At 33.1% G+C, this 18,992-nt stretch overlaps 1 protein-coding gene and 1 long non-coding RNA gene across 2 annotated transcripts; one reads left to right on the top strand and one right to left on the bottom strand.

Annotated features, from left to right (window-relative positions):
- Nucleotides 1-1,632: 1,632 nt before the first annotated feature.
- On the top strand, nt 1,633-12,808 carry LOC102588065 (uncharacterized). The gene is made up of 12 exons (XM_015313227.1): nt 1,633-2,043; nt 3,428-3,611; nt 6,631-6,699; nt 6,783-6,881; nt 7,890-7,969; nt 8,081-8,903; nt 9,058-9,749; nt 11,505-11,589; nt 11,735-11,786; nt 11,875-11,924; nt 12,207-12,254; nt 12,358-12,808. The coding sequence occupies exons 1-7, from the start codon at nt 1,718-1,720 to the stop codon at nt 9,637-9,639; spliced, it is 2,163 nt and encodes a 720-aa protein (XP_015168713.1). The 5' UTR covers nt 1,633-1,717; the 3' UTR covers nt 9,640-9,749; nt 11,505-11,589; nt 11,735-11,786; nt 11,875-11,924; nt 12,207-12,254; nt 12,358-12,808.
- A 4,332-nt stretch (nt 12,809-17,140) lies between these two features.
- On the bottom strand, nt 17,141-17,661 carry LOC107062527 (uncharacterized). Its single transcript, XR_001474681.1, has 2 exons — nt 17,556-17,661; nt 17,141-17,405 (listed from the first exon to the last, which is right to left on the bottom strand). It is a non-coding gene; the product is annotated as an uncharacterized lncRNA (long non-coding RNA).
- Between the last annotated feature and the right edge of the window lie 1,331 nt (nt 17,662-18,992).

Raw genomic sequence — 18,992 nt, forward strand, 5'->3', positions numbered from 1 at the left:
GGTAAAAAATACGGTATTAAATAGTCTAGGGAGGTAATAGGTCCTTATGAAAGTTTAGTATCGCAACAGCAAATCCAACCAAAGTTGAGATATTTTTCAGACCCTTATCCCTTACATATATTATTTCATATTTGGGCTTGTACTATGATTAACTCTTAAAAAAATTGACATATTTTGTGTCTTTTCATTATTGTACATTTTATTTTTTCTGATTTTATTTATTCAAGTCATGTTTTTTAGATGTCATTAAGCAATATTGAGAATTTCAAGTGCGGCATTAAATCACATGATCAAAGGATCAACCTCTTCAATTTAATCTTCTTCTTTTTTCAATTAAGGTGTAATTATAGAAAAAATTGAAAAAGTCAAACCCAAAAAAAGAGGGAAATAAAAAATTTGAACCAAAAAAGAGACTTGTTTGTAGGGGTGTGCAAAAGCCGAATCGAGAGATAAATCGGACAAAAAAAAGTGTTATTGATTTATTGCTATTGGGTTAATGGTTTAACGGATTTTTAATGGTTTTATAAAAAAAATTATCAAGTTATTGGTTCGGTGTTGATTTTTAATATTGAGTTATTGGGTAAACCGATAACCCATTAAGGGGTCATTTGGTGGAGTGTATAAGAATAATGTTGAATATGATGTATTAGTAATGCATGCATTAGTAATGCTTGCATTAGTTATGCTTGCATTAGTTATGCTTGCATTATTTCTTATACATTGTTTGGTTTGATGTATTGGAAATAACAAGTCTTGTATAAAGACTATTAAAAAAATATTTGTTACAAAAATACCCCCACATTCTTTTATTTTGTGAACTTTCTTATTATTATTATTATTATTATTATTATTATTTATTATTATTATTATGATAATAATATTATTATTATTATTATTAGAGGGTAGTTTTGTCATTAGTTAATCTAATGCATTCATTAAAACCATTGCATTGCTAATACCTAGGAAATCTATGGCATTAGCAATACACACCTTAATACACAATAGAGTGTATAACTAATGCAAGCATTAGTTATACATAGGTTGGAAAAGAGTACCAAACAAGGTACTAGTAATACACAATGCTAATGCATGCGTTATTTTTCCTAATACACTCTACCAAACGACCTCTAAGAGTATAGTAATTTACTACTTTTAGCTATACATAAATATTAATCTCAATATCTTACTAGTTATGTCTTTATCATTTAGCCTTCAATTCATACTTCACTGTGACTTTGAGTTCACAACTCCACATTATACAAACCGTCAAAACTCAAAATCTAAAGTTTCTATTTCTCTTAATTCCTCTGTGTTACACTTGTTCTTTTCATGTTTGTTATTATTATTTCTATTTATGATCATTTGTAAGTTACATTATTGTCTTGTTACGAAAAATTTATTAGAAAAGTCATTTATTTGTTTGATAAACATTTTCTTTAATTGGTTAAATCGAAAACGGAACCGTAAAGGATCAAAACCAATTAATCGAAAATTGATAAAAAATATCTTATTCATTTGGTTATTGATTTAATGTATTTAAAAACAGAAAATTGATAGATCGAACTAATAATACACAAAAACAAATCGAACCGAACCGAACGGACGGAACAAAGGCTAATAGGAAATTTTGTTTTTCCCAAACTTACAGCCCAATGTTTTCTGTTTCTAAATTCCAAAATTTTCCGGTAGGATCCGCTCCCCTTTTTGGCTACATAAAATGGAACCACAATCCCCAATTCGGCAGCAGCATCAGAGAACCTACGGCGACGGCGGCACCGGCACCGTCACCGGCATCGGCGGAGGAGGAGGATCTTTACCGATGGAAACAACAAGACAACCCTCAACTCAATTGCAGTCACAACACTCCGATAACGACCGGACTAGCAATGAACTTCGAGCATTGGATTGTAACCTTACATCCCTTTGTGATCATATTCAATTGGAAGGTTTTAACAACGGCTCATTTTCCGATGTCATTGTTCAAGCCATGGGTTCTACTTATCACCTTCATCGCTTAATCCTTTCCCGTAGTTCTTATTTCAGGTTCGTTTTGGGTCTCCAATTGTACAGTTTAATTCCATTATTGGTATAATTTTACTTGCATTTGTAGCTATCAGTTAGAGAAGTTCAAAACTTTCTGTAATTTTGCTTCACTAATTTAGGCTAATTTGCAGAAGGTTTGATGTTTTTGGTGGAATTTTTTTTTTCTGATGTAATTTGGTTTGGCCCCCTTCAATAATTATTAGTTACAGAGTACAAAAGGTTCATTCTTGGTGGGGTGTGTTTTTTCTCTTGATATAATTTGGTTAGGTTGTCATTTGACCATGAGTACTACAAAATTCCTCAACTTTTACTTCATGATTTCTATTCGCTGTTTTGGGCCTCCTATTGCACCCATCAACTCCATTCATTGTGGCTCTCATTTTGTTCTTTGATATGATTTAGTAGGCTTGCGTTGATAACTCTGTTGGAAATGTACAGAGCTTTCTGTTGTTTGCTTCATTACTGTATATTCTGCTGAAAACGTTTGATGTTTTATGGCTACTTTCGTGGTCATTTTTCCTCATTATCTATTACTCCATGCATAGCGAAGAAAAATTACACTATTTCTATAATTCTATTTGAATAATCGCAATAGATTTTATAGTTTTAAGAAGATTTTTATAGAAATTGTAATCTACAGTACATTTATTGTAGTTTCTAAATCTGTACATTTTATTTCAAGAAGATTTATAAAATTATACCTGAATCGTACTGAAATTAAATATGTTAACCCTCAACCTCCAAATACTGTCATTCTTTTTGGGGAGGAAGAAGTAATGACTTCAGAATTGTCGCTTTGCCACTGACAAAACACCCTGTCAGATACTAGCTTCATGTATCCATAACTGCTCTTGCAACCCTTGCACTTGTTCCAGTTCAATTATACTCAAAGTCCTCAGTGTATGTTTCCTGTAATCTTTTAATTAGCAACATCCACTTGGTTAAAATTTGTAATTCAAAACTGCATGCTGTCTGGTTTCATTTATTGCATGTTTGGTATCAGGCTACATGCTTTACTTTCATTATAACACTTGCCATCCTGACAAATTAGGGTCATGTAAATGAGCCTTCACCGTTGTATCCCTAATTACAGAACTCTATCAGTATTTACATGCATGTAGAAGTGCCAAGGCTATTTGTTGTATGTTCTTCTAATAAGATGCATTACAAGTGCCTAGTGGAAAGGGCCATCTACCTCCAAACAAAAGGTTGGATGGCCAGATGCCAAGGGAGAAAGAGGTTGGAGGGCCATTCACCGAAGTTGTGTTTATTTACGTTCTCTGCCTTCATATTTAGCTGCATTTATACACAAATATTATTGGTCTTTGCATACAAGTAAGTGAATCTTCTTGAACTCTAGTTTATGTACTTGTTTAATGAACAGGAATATGCTTCAGGGACCATGGAAAGAAGCCAAAGCTCCAGTTTTGACCTTGACAGTGGATGATAGCAATGTCAATGGGGAGGCTATTGATATAGCATTAGCATATCTGTATGGACACCATCCTAAGCTTAATGATAATAATGCATTTCGCGTTCTTGCTGCTGCATCCTTTCTCGATCTTCAGGTATGGAATGTGAAACATATAATGGCTTACTAATCAGTCTTGTGTTCTGATAGACGCCATTAGTTTGGTCTTGAAAAAGGGATGGAGACATGATTACTTTTGCCAAGACGTACTGTAAAAATTTCTGCATATTGTTATGGTGGCATTGCTTTTTGTACGTCAGATATCTGCACTTCCTGCATGATCATTTGCAGCAACTCTTCTAAGGGTATGTTGAAATAAAAAAAAGTGTTTTATTAAAAAAAGATATATTCTTATTCTACTATCTCTTAGATACCAGTTGCTATATTTCTTCATTATTCTGGTTAGCTTTAAGTTTTCAGTTCTTCCGGATGTTTTATTTTAAAGTTCCTCATGAGGAAAAATGATTTGTATACTTAGCCAGTTTTCCTTCTGAAAAGGGGAGTAACTGGAGTCTGCTATCATTTTGGTGTTTAAATTGTCATTCCTTAATCACAATTGATAACAAATTTCGTAGTCATTTATTAAATCCAAATCAAAATTTGACATATAGTCTTAAGAATCATAGGTTAGAGGCATGGCCCAAGTTGGTGTTTAAATTGTTACTCCTTGATAATAATTGTCACACTCCATATCAGTGTTGTCAAAGGCGCTTTTAAGCCCTAAAGCGAGGCTCAAAACATGTTGAGCACTTCGCCTCGCTTAATGTGCGCTTCAAAGTCGTCATCAAGGTTTTAAGGCATACTTTCCTTGCCAATGAGCCTCTTCTAAAGAGGTGACACTATACAATCAATGTTTCACTTTATCGTATATGTTTTTCAATTTATTTGCTCATATATTTTTCATTATGCTTATTATTATAGTCTTGAACTAAACATTTATATTTGTATTTTTTTTCTCCCTTTGTGCCATTTTCATTAAAGTCCATGCTTTATTTGCGCTTAAAACCCAGTAGACCTTAAAACTTTTTAGGGCCTTTTGCTTTTGATAACACTACCCCAAATTTACGTGACCGACACCCTAAACTCTACCTGACCAAAGCGTACCAACTCAAGTAATAATTCCTACTTATGCACCTAAATCATGTATGCAAAAGCTTTTAGAAATCTCAACTTTTGAAGTATTGAAAATCATGCATGAATATAACCATTAAATCAATCACATTTTTTTCAAAAAAGTGAAATATTCATAAAAATAATAAAGTCTCATGCACTCATGTCATGAATAACCACAATTACAACTTGAAAGAACCTCTACTGTCAAGGGAACCTCTATGACAAGGATTAGGTTAGTCAACAACGACAATCCCCGATGACTCAAAAAAACATATAACAATCTGAGCTCCATGAGAAGCAAGTGGAGTCTCACCAAAAGTATCCAACAAGAAGAGGTGGAGCTGTCCTAACAACATGGCTCAGGATGGTCAACCATAATCCTGAAATCAAAAGTTGAATGGCTAAAAGGCCTGACTTCGACATGCCTAGTATGTATCATACAACCGATTCCCCAAGAAGTGAGACAAGATTTAAAGAAATCGAGTGCTATGCATAGACATTGATATAAGAACAAAGCATTTATATTAATTCTCAATTTAGATAGTAATGAGATATCAAAGTAAACACATTCCGAGTCCTCATTTTTTAGAATTAAAGCTTGATCAAAATCATGTGTGATTTCATCATTCACTGGGAGTACTATACCATCACCAACACAAGAGGTAGAGTCAACTAGGTTATGTACCTAGTGGCAAGGTTGGAGTGAGGGGATTATCTCTTTGTCAAACCCTAGAATTTTCAAGACTTGAGTTCTTGAGTTCTTGAGATACTCTTGTGATCGAAAATCTATAATTTTCATAATGTTGGAGAGTTAAGAAATGTATTTAATGAACCAAATCTACCAAGCAATGTATTTAATACTGACCTCAAGGCAGCATTTACCGAGTAGGAGCTCTTCCTTCTCTCTAACCCCCAAGAACTTGAACCAAACAAATAAAGCATCTCACCCCTAAGGCATTTAAAAGCCTTCAGCAGCTGCATTGTGAGGATAGGTGTGAGGTGTGGCGCTCGATCTGTCCCAGGTTTTAAAAAAAATTGACACCTCACTTGGTGCTATTGTAAAGAGTCACTGTTCTGTTTCGTTAATTGCTCCCAACTTACGGATTTTAGATCCTTGGCATCTATCCGTTATGCACCTTTATACCATTGACCAGCTAAAATCCTTGCCTCCAATTCCTTTTACCCCCTACCACCCTTTTTCACTTGACAGTAGCATCCCTTTATTCCATTTCTTAAGTCATTTATTCAACTGCATCTGATAACTAATATTTTTTGTTCCCATAACATATCAATGGCTAATCAGTGGAAAATGATTACTCCCATAAATTAGCTCAATCATAGGTAATTAATTATTCCTATACAATGTGATAACACTGATTCATCCAATTAATTCAATCATTTGTACCATCGAATTGTAATTTATTCCAAGCTATATCAATGTTAATTACAAGTGTTCCCGTGACTTTGTTACACTTGTAACCCCACGTGACTCGAATTTGATTAAATCACATCCTTAAGCTCGAAATTAGTCTCTATCAATTTTAGAAATCCACGGGGCTTTACAACAATTGATTGAGCAAATTCCATAGTCTTTTCTCAATCCGAATCAAAATTCGACATCCAGTCTTTTAAGAATTCATAGGTTAGAGACACTCTCTCAGAATATCAAGAGCACTTGAAAATATGTGACTGAATTTCAAGGATGTAGAGAGCTCTATTTCAAGAGTCAAGAGTTCTCCTTTTTTTCCCTAGTTATTTTTTGGTGCAAAGTGGAAATACCTACATCTGTTGATGGTTGAAATTTTGGACGTGTGATGTACAGTGCCATTGCACTTTTTGTAAAGCTGACATTATCTTGGTGTGTTACCAGTTATCAATAATTACTTTGATTTCTCAACCAACAAAAATCCTCCTGAACTTGCTGATTGATGCGTCCAATCTTTTGCTTGATAACTAATTTTCCTCCCTGGCATAACAGTACAGATTTAACATTCTTCATGCAGGATTTATGTGCAATTTGCACAGACTTCATCATATCCGAATTGTGGACATCAAATTTCTTAACGTACCAGGTTCCAGATTGCTGCTCGATATTTTTTTACTTCATCATCCATGCATTCATGCATTTTGCTAACCACATTGTTTTGGAACTTAGGTGTTCGCAGAAAGCCAAGATTATGGTTTACATGGTGAGCGAGTTAGAAATGCTTGTTGGGGATACTTATGTCAAAGTGGTGCTATAGAGTTGAAAGAGGTAACTATTTGGAAACCATGCTAAAGTTTTAAGCAGTGAATATTGGTAGTTACCTCTCTACTTTCTCCTTTTATTTAAATTAACAGCTTTTTTTTTCTGGAGGCGCATGTTGCAAAGCCTAGCAGAAATTCTGTTGCACCATATTTCTATTACCTTATCAAAAGAAAAAACACTCTGCTACACCACATGTATTTGAGTATCAGTTAGTTATCTTCGAATTTTCAGGCTGCTACTTTGCCAATTTGGCGTGATACTAGGAGAAACTAATTTTCTCCAGAAAGGCACTTCTGTTCCTAATTTATTGCAACAATAAGTAAATACCTCTCTCAATGTGCATGTCAGCGCTTTCAGTTATTCCAAACTCTTTATGAAACCTCAAATATGTCTTTAACAAACTGCACTTTCACATCAAGGTGTTAAAATGATGTTTTGCATGCAAGGGCTAAGTGGTGCAAGTTTTTCGTTGTTGAATTGCTATCATGGAAATACCTTCTTTTGAACATGTGATGCAACTGGGGATAAGAGTTTTATCTTAAGTTGCAACTCATTAGACAATGCAAAATATCTACAGCAGTTTCTTTTCGAATAATCTAAGTTGGTGCGGACTCTTCACTTTCAATGTTGCACCCGTGTCGAATTCTCCAAGAATACACTACTTTTGGTGAATCCGACATGCACCCCTTGACATTTTTTAAGAGTCCGAGCAACATAGCGAATAATTCACATACGTAGAGATTCCTGCATATCTTCTGACATGGGCTTATTTCCATTTTAGCGGCTTTGTTAAAGCAACTTACCTAGCTTCCAGTCACAAATAAGCATGTGGAGAGTGGAGACCTTGCTTTGTTCTTAAGATAGTACCTGATTCTGCAGTTCAATTTCTCGTATGCATGTTCTATACCTTTATAAAAAAAAAAATTGCATATGCATGATTCTCTTTTCTTATTTGAGTTATGATGAAATCCATGAGATGATAAATAGTTGGCTTGTCAACTGTCTTGTGACCAGGTCCTTCCAAAACTTTCTGCTCCAACACTAAATGCTCTACTGATCTCAGACGAGTTATGGGTCCCTACCGAAAAGAAACGGTGAGAACTGTGGCTGCTTTTTGTTAGGACTTGCTAAAATGATATTTGAAATTTTAGTCTAGCATGATAACTCTTTCTCTATCTTGATTTTCTGCTTGCAAATCTGAGCAGGTTTGAACTAGCTTTATGTACACTTCTTGCAAAAAATGCTCTTTGCAAGGCAGAAAATCATGAAGAAAAATGTTCTGATTCTGGAGTTGGAACAAGTACAATTTCTGATGTTTCCAGAGTAGTGCCAACGAATTTAACTGATGACAGAAGGGTGGAATCTGGACTAGGACACCTAAGCTTAAAAGATGGCATTGATGGTTGTAACAACGGTCAAAATATCTTGGTTGAGCTTGCAGATTGTAATGTTGATTCCCTCACTGAGGTGCCTAACTCTAAACAAAAGATGCAAGAATCAGCTTGTCTTCAGTCAGACTCGGAGTCAAGATACCCATGCAACAGTGGACGTCCTTCATCAAATAACTCATTCTTATATGCTGATGAAGTCAGATCTTCATGTTCTTATTTTGAAATGCCAATTAGTACTGGAGCTAGTGGATTAGGGGGCAATGGTATGGGTGTGGAAGGGCCATCTGAAGAAGATTCATGCTATCAATTGAATAACAACAGTTGGCTTTGTGGGGATCAGAGGAACTTCTCATCAATGGGCTCATCCTGTAATTTGATGATTCCGAATGAATGGGAAAGATGCAATTTCACTCCTCTATCTTGGGGTGGTAGAACTGTGGGCCGGAGAAAAGTCAAAACTTGCCTAAATGCTCATTCAGGAGTAAGTAGAGAAGATTATGATGCCTTTGCCAACATTTTTGAGGGTGGCTCACTTTTATATTGTAACATGTCATTTGATGCACTTCTTAGTGTGAGAAAGCAACTTGAAGAAATGGGGTTTCCTTGCAAAGCTGTGAATGACGGGTTGTGGCTACAGGTCTGTAACTATATTTATTCCCCATTTTGCTGTTCTTTTTTTTTTTTTTTTTGATAGCTGACAGAATAGTCTGCCTGTCTACATTCCTAACCATGGTAGATATCTTATTTCCTAATTTTATTTTTGCTCTTAAATTGCTTGTGTTTTTTTGCAGATTCTCATAAGCCAGCGGGTGCAGGAAATTGGTGCTGACACTTGCAAAAGTTGCTGCCTTGTGAGTATGGCATGTGCTTGTCGGCAGCCATTTGGAAATTCATGCGGAGTCGCGGCTACTGGATATTACATGTCAGAGCATGATCAGAGCAATCAATCCAACAATATAGGAAATATTTATGCCACAGACTCTCCTCACAGGGAAGGAAGTGGCATGTTTAGGCCTGTTCGGGTTCATGTTAGGGGCCCCAATGATGGTCTAGCTGGTATTGGACGTGGATCTACATTTGTGTCTGCAGTTGCTTGGCCTCCAACTCGTTTTGTTTTCTCTCGTGTACCACTTGGTATGGGCAATCGGAACTGTCAGCAATCTCCTGCCAATGATGACCCAGAAAATAGAGCAGAACAGAGCGGGGATCTTGCTGGAGATGGACTAACTGCTCTGGTTGGGCTCAGCCAAGAAGGAAGCAATAGTGCTAATATTCATGTTGAACGGGTTGATAGGGGATATGAGACAGAACTGCAAAGCAGACTGGAAGGACCATCAACTGTTGGCCCAAGTTCAAGCAGTATTTCCCCCTAGATGCTAGGATCGTCTGAACATGCAATGGGAATAGAGTGGGAGAATGGAAGCACTTCTATATCATTGGATATGAAAACTCCTTTAAGTCACTTTCCTCCCTTTCGGTTTGGGTAAGTTATTCTTTCTGCTATATTTGGTTGGTGTTAAAGAATGACAAAAGTCCCACATCGGTGATTAATGAGATGGGTGGACTCCTTATAAGGCTTGGGCAATCCTCCTCCCTTTGAGCTAGCTTTTGGGGTGTGAGTTAGGCCTAAGACCTAATTTAACATGGTATCAGAGCAGGGCCCGTCTCACCCGATGTTGGGACCCCCAAAATCAAAATTGCCCACGCACCAGATGCTAAGCACTGGGACATTATAACCTCAAGTAGAAGTAATGTTGTAGAGAGTCGTAGAAGTACGATTGTCATATAAAGTACTTATCACCAAAAGAAGAAAAAACATATAAAGTACTCAAACATGGTGTTGCTTAAACTGAATATGAAACAAATTTTACCTTTTCAACAAGAAGTAATATTGAAGATTTGGAAGATTCTAGAAAGAGTTAGTTACTAGTTTGTTATGTAACCAACTCCTACGTGGAATTAGATAGTTAGAATGCAAGTAGCAAAAGTGTGATCTATAAAAGTATGCACTCCTTCTTCATTGTAATTCAACTCTTCAATAGATCTTAATAAAAATATCTCTTTCTCTTCTGCAATTGGTATTGTTCATCCATGGAAGAACAAGCTTCCATGGATTCAATCACACAGTAACAAAAATAACATGGTATCAGAGCAGGGCCCGTCTCACCCGATGTTGGGACCCCCAAAATCAAAATTGCTCATGCACCAGATGCTAAGCACTGGGCGTGAGGTGGGGTGTTAAAGAATGACAAAAGTCCCACATCGGTGGTTAATGAGATGGGTGGACTCCTTATAAGGCTTGGGCAATCCTCCTCCCTTTGAGCTAGCTTTTGGGGTGTGAGTTAGGCCTAAGACCTAATTTAACAGTTTCTGCATTATGGCAATCCATTGCATGTGAAATGAGTTCCATAGATTAGGTTCTGTTTACTTCCTTTCTTGGATTAATTTTTCGAAGTATCAGTTTATGTAGCTCCTAAGCATGTAACCTGTAACCATTGAGAAGAAATTGTATTTTCACTTTACATTGAAGAGACAAATACAGCCAACATGCTTGAATGTTCTTTTGATTACAATGAAACATGACGAGTGACCAGTTTACATTTTGTAATAAGGTGAACCTTTCCATATCATTAAGATATTGCCCATTTGATCTGTTAGCTTCAGAAACTGCAAATAAAGCTGTCGCTCTGTCCATATTCTGTGTCTACCCTTTCAACTCTCAGATATCCTACGTCAATGACTTATCGGAAAAAAAATATTCTAAAACAATTTTTGTCATAAAATCAGGGACATAAAATTTCTTCTTGAAATCTTTATGAAGATTCTCATGGTTCTTCCATGTTATACTTTTTAGGATTTGAACAGAAAATGTAACTTTATTCCCTTAAGAGATGCAATCATTTGATAGAAAACATGCACCTTTTGCCCTTCAAAAGATGCAATCATTTGAATTACCTGAAAACGTTTGATTACCTTTTTGTAACCTGCAAATGAACAGTTGCGACAGGGAGATTCTTATGCGCTTCTCCATGTTTCCTTCTTTGGATAATGAAATCCATCCATAAACAATCTCTCTAATTGCAGGAGTCTCAATTTTACAGTAGCCAGACCTCTTTGTTTCGTGTAAATTTCCTTCTGTTCTGTGTTCTGAATACAGTGCCCTCTTTATGAAAATAGAATCCTTTCATTCTCTTTATGGCTAACAAAAGTGTTTACTTACACCTGACTTGCTTCACAGGGTTGAGTTTCACGATGTTCTCAGGCTTAATGATGGCCAAGTCAAACACTCTCCAGATTTTTTTTATGCTGGTTCCTTATGGAAGGTTTGTGAATCTAACTCTTTATTGCATTTCATTTACTCACGCATTTCTTTGGGGGGAAATGCAAATGATTGAGTTTGCTCTTCAGAAGATTTTTGCTATTGCAACCAATAAGGAGTTGATCAATCTAGTATTTTGCATTCTCTAGGTTAGTGTTCAGGCTTTCAGTGATGAAGACCCTCAGGGACGCCGAACACTTGGTAATATTGTATTCCTCTAAAATTGTCTGCATGATGAAAATAGATTTATTACCTCTTTTGTAACTTTGTTGATATGTTGTTATATCAGGGCTATTTCTTCATCGTAGGAAGGCAGAAATAGCTGATCCAGTTAGAAAGGTGAACTATTCCTTTTTAATTTTGTGAATAAATAGAAGTTTTTTTAAGTGGGGATCAGCATTTACTATCGAGGTTTTCTTATACTTAATCCTTACTAAAACCGTTCATGAACATATATGTATATCTGAGTTCTGAAGCTTCTAATTAATTAGAACGATTAATACAAGTAAAATATGATAGGTCCTCCTCCTTTCCTTTCTCTCTTGTTTATGTAAAATTATAAGTGAACATTGATTTTCTCTTCTCTTGTCCTTGATGATCTTTTTTGTATTGTGTATTCAGGTGCATATGTATGTCGATTCCCGTGAAAAGGTTACTGCTAGATATCAGGTGAACTTACAATGGCTAAGTTTCAATGCCCTTGTTTTGTTATCTTCAGCAACTGTCATGCTAAATTGCTTCTTTTTTTCCTGTCAATAATTTGGTAAACCAGTTGATTTTTCCTTCAAAGAGAGAAGTGATGGTGTTTGGCAGCTTCAAACAAACTGGAACTCTTCTACCAAAAGCTCCCAAAGGATGGGGTTGGCGCTCGGCCCTGTTGTTTGATGAAGTATCTGACCTTCTCCAAAATGGAGCACTCCGCGTAGCAGCTGTTGTACAACTCATTTGATGGGTTCTAAGAAGTAAATGAAATATTCCCTGCTACCTTTTCAAGAAATTTTAATCCTTTTTTTTTTGCAACTAAATTAATATGTCAAAGTGATGCCAGACATTATTCTGAAGCTGAAATCTTAGGGGTTCATATTTTTGTTCCAACTTGGTTTCTTTGAATGCCAATCTTTCTAACAGCTTGATTTGGGAGAGTGGAAAGGAAGTGCTGGCAACTGCATTTGGCTAATGAATGTACATATTGATTATAATGGCAGACTATTATCATTAGGCAATTTATACATGTAAATTTTGCCTTACCCTAGTCTTTATATTTTTCTTTATAAATGGTGTTGTTGGAACCCAAATGCTTTATGCAAGTGACTTACCAACAACATCCTCTCTGTCATAAAAATACTGTATTTCCTCCAATCCGCGGTCTGATGTATTAAAGCTTTCATTATGTGCGGGGTTTGGAGAAGGGTTGGTATTTATATTTTATTTGGCACAACACAATCATCAAGGTCACAGTCAAAATAGTAGTCAATCGAATTGTAATAAATTTGATTTATGATTGAGATCTGATATCAGAAGATTCAACCTATTGCTTTTCTAGGAGTATTTCGACTTTATAATAGCTTTATGTTGCATTGGAAAAAAAAAAGAGATTATTTTCATTTGGTATGATAGTGATTGATTCATATTAGTACTATATTTTAATTTGTTTGTGATTGAGATATAGTTGTAAAAATATACTTTTAAGGAAAATAAAATATTGGACTTTTTAAAGTCAATAAACAAATAAAAAATAAAGTGGCGTGCTAGATAGCAAAAGAGCAAGTAGCTGGTAGGCTGGGGTGTGCAAATTTCAGGTTATTCAATAAATTGAACTGAAAAAAAAAATGTTATTGATTTATTGATATCATTTTAACAATTTGTAATCGGCTTTGTATTTATGTTATTGGCCAATCAGATCGATTTGGTTAATGTTACTTCAAGATTTTTTAATGATTTTATCAATAACTCAAAAGAGTCCGTTAAATTTCATTAATAATACAAAAATATTTGTGATTCTTTTTGTGAAGACTTTCTTTTTTTCATTCATCAACAACACCTTTTTTTCGGTTGATAAATGAGTTTAGTAGACGATTTCAAGTAAAAGTATCGTAAAAAGTCTTAAAATAAAACTATTATATATATCGAATGGTTGTTGTTGCTAAAGGTCCAGTTTCTTGCATTGTATCACTTAAGATAACATCGAGGTTAGGTTATTAACTTTTGAGGGTATTTGTGGTCTCTTGAAATAACGATGGAGGTATTTTTTTTAATCTCAAAATGTAATATAGTTTATAAGTGGTCTATTTTGCATAGTTTAAAAATAATTTTAACCTATTTTATTTAATTAATTAAAATAAAATTAACCTAGTAAATAAATATTTATTTAATACTTTCTCAAATAGAATGTAATAATATATCTGAACAAGTAAAAAAGACAGAAAAATTACAAAGTATAAGCTTCTTACGAAAGAAATTCATGAATTAATATGGTGGATGAAAAATGGTACTCTTAATTAAAATGGTACAAAGTACACGTTTATAATGTTAGTACATATATATAGCACTCCAAAATACTATGTGTTGAAATATGAGAATGGATGTCCAAAGAAGTAGGTCAATTGGAGAGTACCAACCACCAAGTCACTATTGGCAAGTACCTTTATCTTGTTTTTTTCCCAAAAAGAATGCTACCAATGGGGTCACAATCGCAATAAGATGCGACAAGGGCGGGACACGGTAATATTTAAACGGGATGGGATAGATTAGAACGCATCAAAAGATAATAATATATTTAAAACTTTAATACGGTGGGACAAAGGTGGGTTGTGTTGAACTTTTAGCCCATTATTTCAACTGAATATCAGTTCGTACAATCCAAATAAAATTCATGCTTGATCAACATCTTCTTGTTGTGATCGAATACAAACACAATACTTTAATTAATGATATTTATTTTCCATTTTCCTCTTTCATATATATATATGGTATAATTAAAAGGCATTTATATACCTGACAATTGTTAGATTTCTGACAATTATTTTTGTTAGTCTCCGTTATACTGATATTTATGTTTTTAAAAATTAAATAGAACATTAAAAAGTGGAAAAAAACAAATTGACACTTAAATGAGGCAGTGTGGGGCGGAACATGACTTAACGGGATAAAATATTCATTTTATTAAAATAAAACAGAATAAAGTAGATTAAAATCTTAGCGGATCAAGATTTGCCCCGTCCTATTGACATACCTACCTCAATCCATAATATTCACAGAACAAAATCTTCAATAAGATCTTGAGTACTCAGTGACTATAGTTGGGCCAATGTTTCAAGGGTATATATATATTTAAAAAAATTAAATATTGTTCTTGGCATCTAACTTTCTTAAGAAATCGACATTCATCTCAAAATCGTAGTGTCTAAATCAACTTACATGTATTGCGATATTTCATGATGTTATGTTATCTTTCATTGATACAACTATACAAGTATAATGACATCCACCAAGACTTTTAAGGCAAATAGTCCCTACCAGTACATATAAAAAGTAATTTCAGAAATAACAGCAAATAGTTGCTTTAGAATCTATATTAAGACTTTAACCAACTATTTAAAGTTTAGCCAAATTTAACAAATTACAAATTGCTAAATCTTGAGCTAAATGTCTTTTTATTTAACGATGGCAGATGATTGTTCAAGGTTGAGTGAATTGTTTGTTTTGATTAATTACTAAAACAAGTGACCCTTTTTTCTATTTTAGTAAAAAAAATATCATTTTAGCTCCGAACTCTTGAATTGACTATGCTAAATGGATGTATAAATTCAATTAGATTTCTCTAGATTTGACCTTATAAAACATTTCATAATCGATGTCTTTATTATTATTATTTTACATATTAAGGCAATTTATTAGAGAAAGATTCCAACGTATTTATACTATATTATATATTGATGTGGCCATGTGGGGAAAGATTCTTTGTCGTCTAATTAAGCAAACAACAAACAACACTACCTTGTCAATCAACATAAAATACGAACTAAATTAAAGTGCACATCAACATTGATAATCTCCAAAGATTAATTAATATCCTCTTTATCAGTATCATACCCTCTCGATGGAAATGGAAAGTAGATCACGATGTGAATCTACTTATATTTAATAATAGAGTGTTTATTCTTGACTTAATACAGAGATTGAGAAACGCTAATAAAATATTTCCTCTGTCCCTAATTACTTGTCTACTTTTAAATTGATACATCTGTTAAGAAAACAATGATTGACATAGTGAGTTTACCATTTTACCCCTATTAATTATGAAGTTGATGAATTAAGAACTTAGGATTTTCAAAAAGTTCTACCTTTTTCAAAGTAATTAATTGAGGGTATAAATAATATGATAAAAAAAATTGTTCTTTCTTGATTTGTCAAAATGGATAATTAATTAAGGACAATTAAAAAAAGAAAAATGAACAAATAATTAGGGAAAGAGAGAATAAGTAATGGGTGTGCGCTGAGGGGCGTCTTTGACGCACGTGCCAAATGTTGTTCGTCAGCCACTGTTTTTCTTGGAAACATAAAATCAACCAAGAATTAAAATAACTTTTAGGACAATTATTTGATGGTAAGTCCCCATGGTGGGTGCCAAAATAGCCTAAAATTGGGTTACTAGAAAAATCAGTTAAATTTATTTGAAATAGGGTGTATAACAATGTAATTAATCCAAATTATTTTGTAAGTTTAAAACAATTGTAGGCGTTTGAACATGTGATTTTATATCACAATATAAAATCATGAGGTGAAATCAGCGTTTTGATATGCGATTTCATTCGCGATATAAAATCATGAGATGAAATCAGCTTTTGGACATACGGTTTCACGTTGATTTCATCTCATGATTTCATATCATAAGATGAAATTTCAAATTCTCCAAAAATCATGATTTAAAAATTTTCAAATACAAATATTGACCCATAAATTTATATTTTGTAAAAACAACCTCATATCTATATCTACTAATCATTTATTTCATATATAAATAAATTTTATAATTCATATCATTACTTTTCAAAATATTTATATCTCATATAATGATTATTCTCACAAGCGTAGAATTTATTATTACTCAAATCAATTTCTACTTTACCGTTTATATTTACCAAATTCATTATTTTTTATCAAATTTATTTATCAACAAATGATTCAACGTAACAATGTTGGTTCGGCTTCTAAGTCATATGAATGAGAAATGCAAGTTCAAGTTGAGAAGATTGACAGTACTATGTGGGGGATTATACGAAAGACTAGTAGACCACAACTTATGTTTAATTTTATTTTTTATTAAATTAAAGCTTGGTCTACAAATATTATATTTTTTAAAGAATATCTTTATGATAGTGTATTATTCGATTTTATTAACTTTTGCTTATTTGGTAAGATTGTAAGAATTGGACAATTTTAATAGTTTTACAACTTATTGAGTTATTATGTTTATGAGAAAACTTACAACATAAAAAGTTCAAATCGCATGTCCAAACAAAACTTCAACTTCATCTCATTATTTCATATCATGATTTCAAATCGTATGGCCAAACAGGCCCTATGTATCAATTCGAGCTAGTAAAATGACAATAAATAATCAAGGTAATCGAATGTAAAGATAGAAGAGATCTTATTTAATTTGCATAATTTTTTCGATGCCCTTACTTAAGGATACTGAGTTACCTATAGAGCTTTAGTCACTCAAGTAGCTTATTGAAACGTTGTGAACTCATTCTTTGTCTTTGCAATATCAACGCATCATGCGCCACAAATACGGTTGTTTCTGCCTCTTCTTGTCTATCAGAAAATAAAATGAACATGTTTTGTTAAAAATAATTTTATAACATAATCGATGATAATTAATAACAACAACAATATGAACATGCAAAAGCAATACATTAATAGCAAACAAGCTAAGCAATACAACTCAAATATTTTTTAGAATACCTATTGTGTAACGGCTCTTATTTTAAGCTTTAAGTAAAAAGATAATGAACTAGATTTTATATTTTATTTCCAATATGCAACAAAAAAGGTAATGATTACACTCTTTTATTTTTATATTGGAAGGTAGAAAAGAGACGAGTGATAGAAATAGTATCATAGATAAATTAATCATTTTCAGTGCTTTCATGATTAATATGCATTATTGTACATTCATGTAGGCCTCTAATTATTGCAGGGGATGCATGATTGCAGGTTGGTAGAATAAGAGGGTGTTTGGATTGGCTTAAAAGTTCGTTAAATTTATTTTTAGGTCAGTTTTTTATTTTTGGAAGTGTTTGATAAATATAAAATATAATTTAAAATAAGTCAAAAATGACTTAAAATAAGTTAGGTAGTGTTTGACAAGATAAAAAATGACTTAAAATAAATCAAAAACCAAAAGTAGGTCTCCCCCTACTTTTTATTTTTTTACTTAAAAGTCATTTCAATTTGACTTTTTATTTTTGATTTAAAAACTATTTTTTTTAAGCCAATCCAACGGACTCCAAGTTTTTTTTTTAGCAACTTTTAATTTTTAATTTTTTTATATTAATATGTTTAAGGTTAATTAAAAAATATTTTAGTATATTTGACATATTTTTAATTGACTATCATAAGATTAAAAAAATATTATTTTTTTAGACTCTGTACTAAATTAAAATAGGACTAACAATCTGAAATGGAAAAAATAAATTTTAGTTCTTACTCATATCATATCATACTCATACCATATCATGATATGGTATCGTGATATGAAATCAGTGTTTGACATGCGATTTTACGCTGATTCCATCTCATGATTTCATATCATGAGATGTGATTTCATATTCTCCAAAAATCATGATATGGAAATATCATATCATGATTTGAGATATTTTTACTACAAAAATTGATCCACAAGTTTATATTTTGTTAAAACAATCTCACATTTATATCTACTAACCATTTATTTCATATGTAAATAAAATTTATAATAGCATCATTACTTTTTAAAAATTAATTATTCTCACCGACATAAAATTTATTATTATATTCTCACCAACATATAGTCACTTTAACTCACATCAACCGATTGTTGAGTAATATTAAAGACTAGTACACTTAATATTATTTTCAATTTTTTTATTGAATTAAAGTTTGATGGATTAAAGTTAGATAAAACAGTTACTTAAGTGGAGAACAAATAGCAATGTAATAATATATTATGCGATTTTATAATTTTTTGTTTATTTGGTAAGATTGGATAAACAATTGGGGATATTTTAATAGTTTTACAACTTAAAAGATTCTTATGTTTATGAGAAAATATACAACATCAAAATTTCATATCGCATGTCCAAACAAAACTTCAATTTCATCTCATAATTCAATATTATGATATCATATCATGATTCCATA

This window comes from Solanum tuberosum, unplaced genomic scaffold (assembly GCF_000226075.1).
Source record: "Solanum tuberosum cultivar DM 1-3 516 R44 unplaced genomic scaffold, SolTub_3.0 scf00239, whole genome shotgun sequence".
Classification (NCBI taxonomy): Eukaryota; Viridiplantae; Streptophyta; class Magnoliopsida; order Solanales; family Solanaceae; genus Solanum; species Solanum tuberosum.

What these genes read in the sequence shown, in the direction of transcription:
- LOC102588065 (XM_015313227.1), top strand. Translation starts at nt 1,718, where the DNA reads ATGGAACCACAATCCCCAATTCGGCAGCAGCATCAGAGAACCTACGGC. An exon ending in CATCCTTTCTCGATCTTCAG is followed by an intron (nt 3,612 to 6,630) that starts GTATGGAATGTG and finishes TTCTTCATGCAG; the next exon opens with GATTTATGTGCAATTTGCAC. An exon ending in ATGACGGGTTGTGGCTACAG is followed by an intron (nt 8,904 to 9,057) that starts GTCTGTAACTAT and finishes GTTTTTTTGCAG; the next exon opens with ATTCTCATAAGCCAGCGGGT.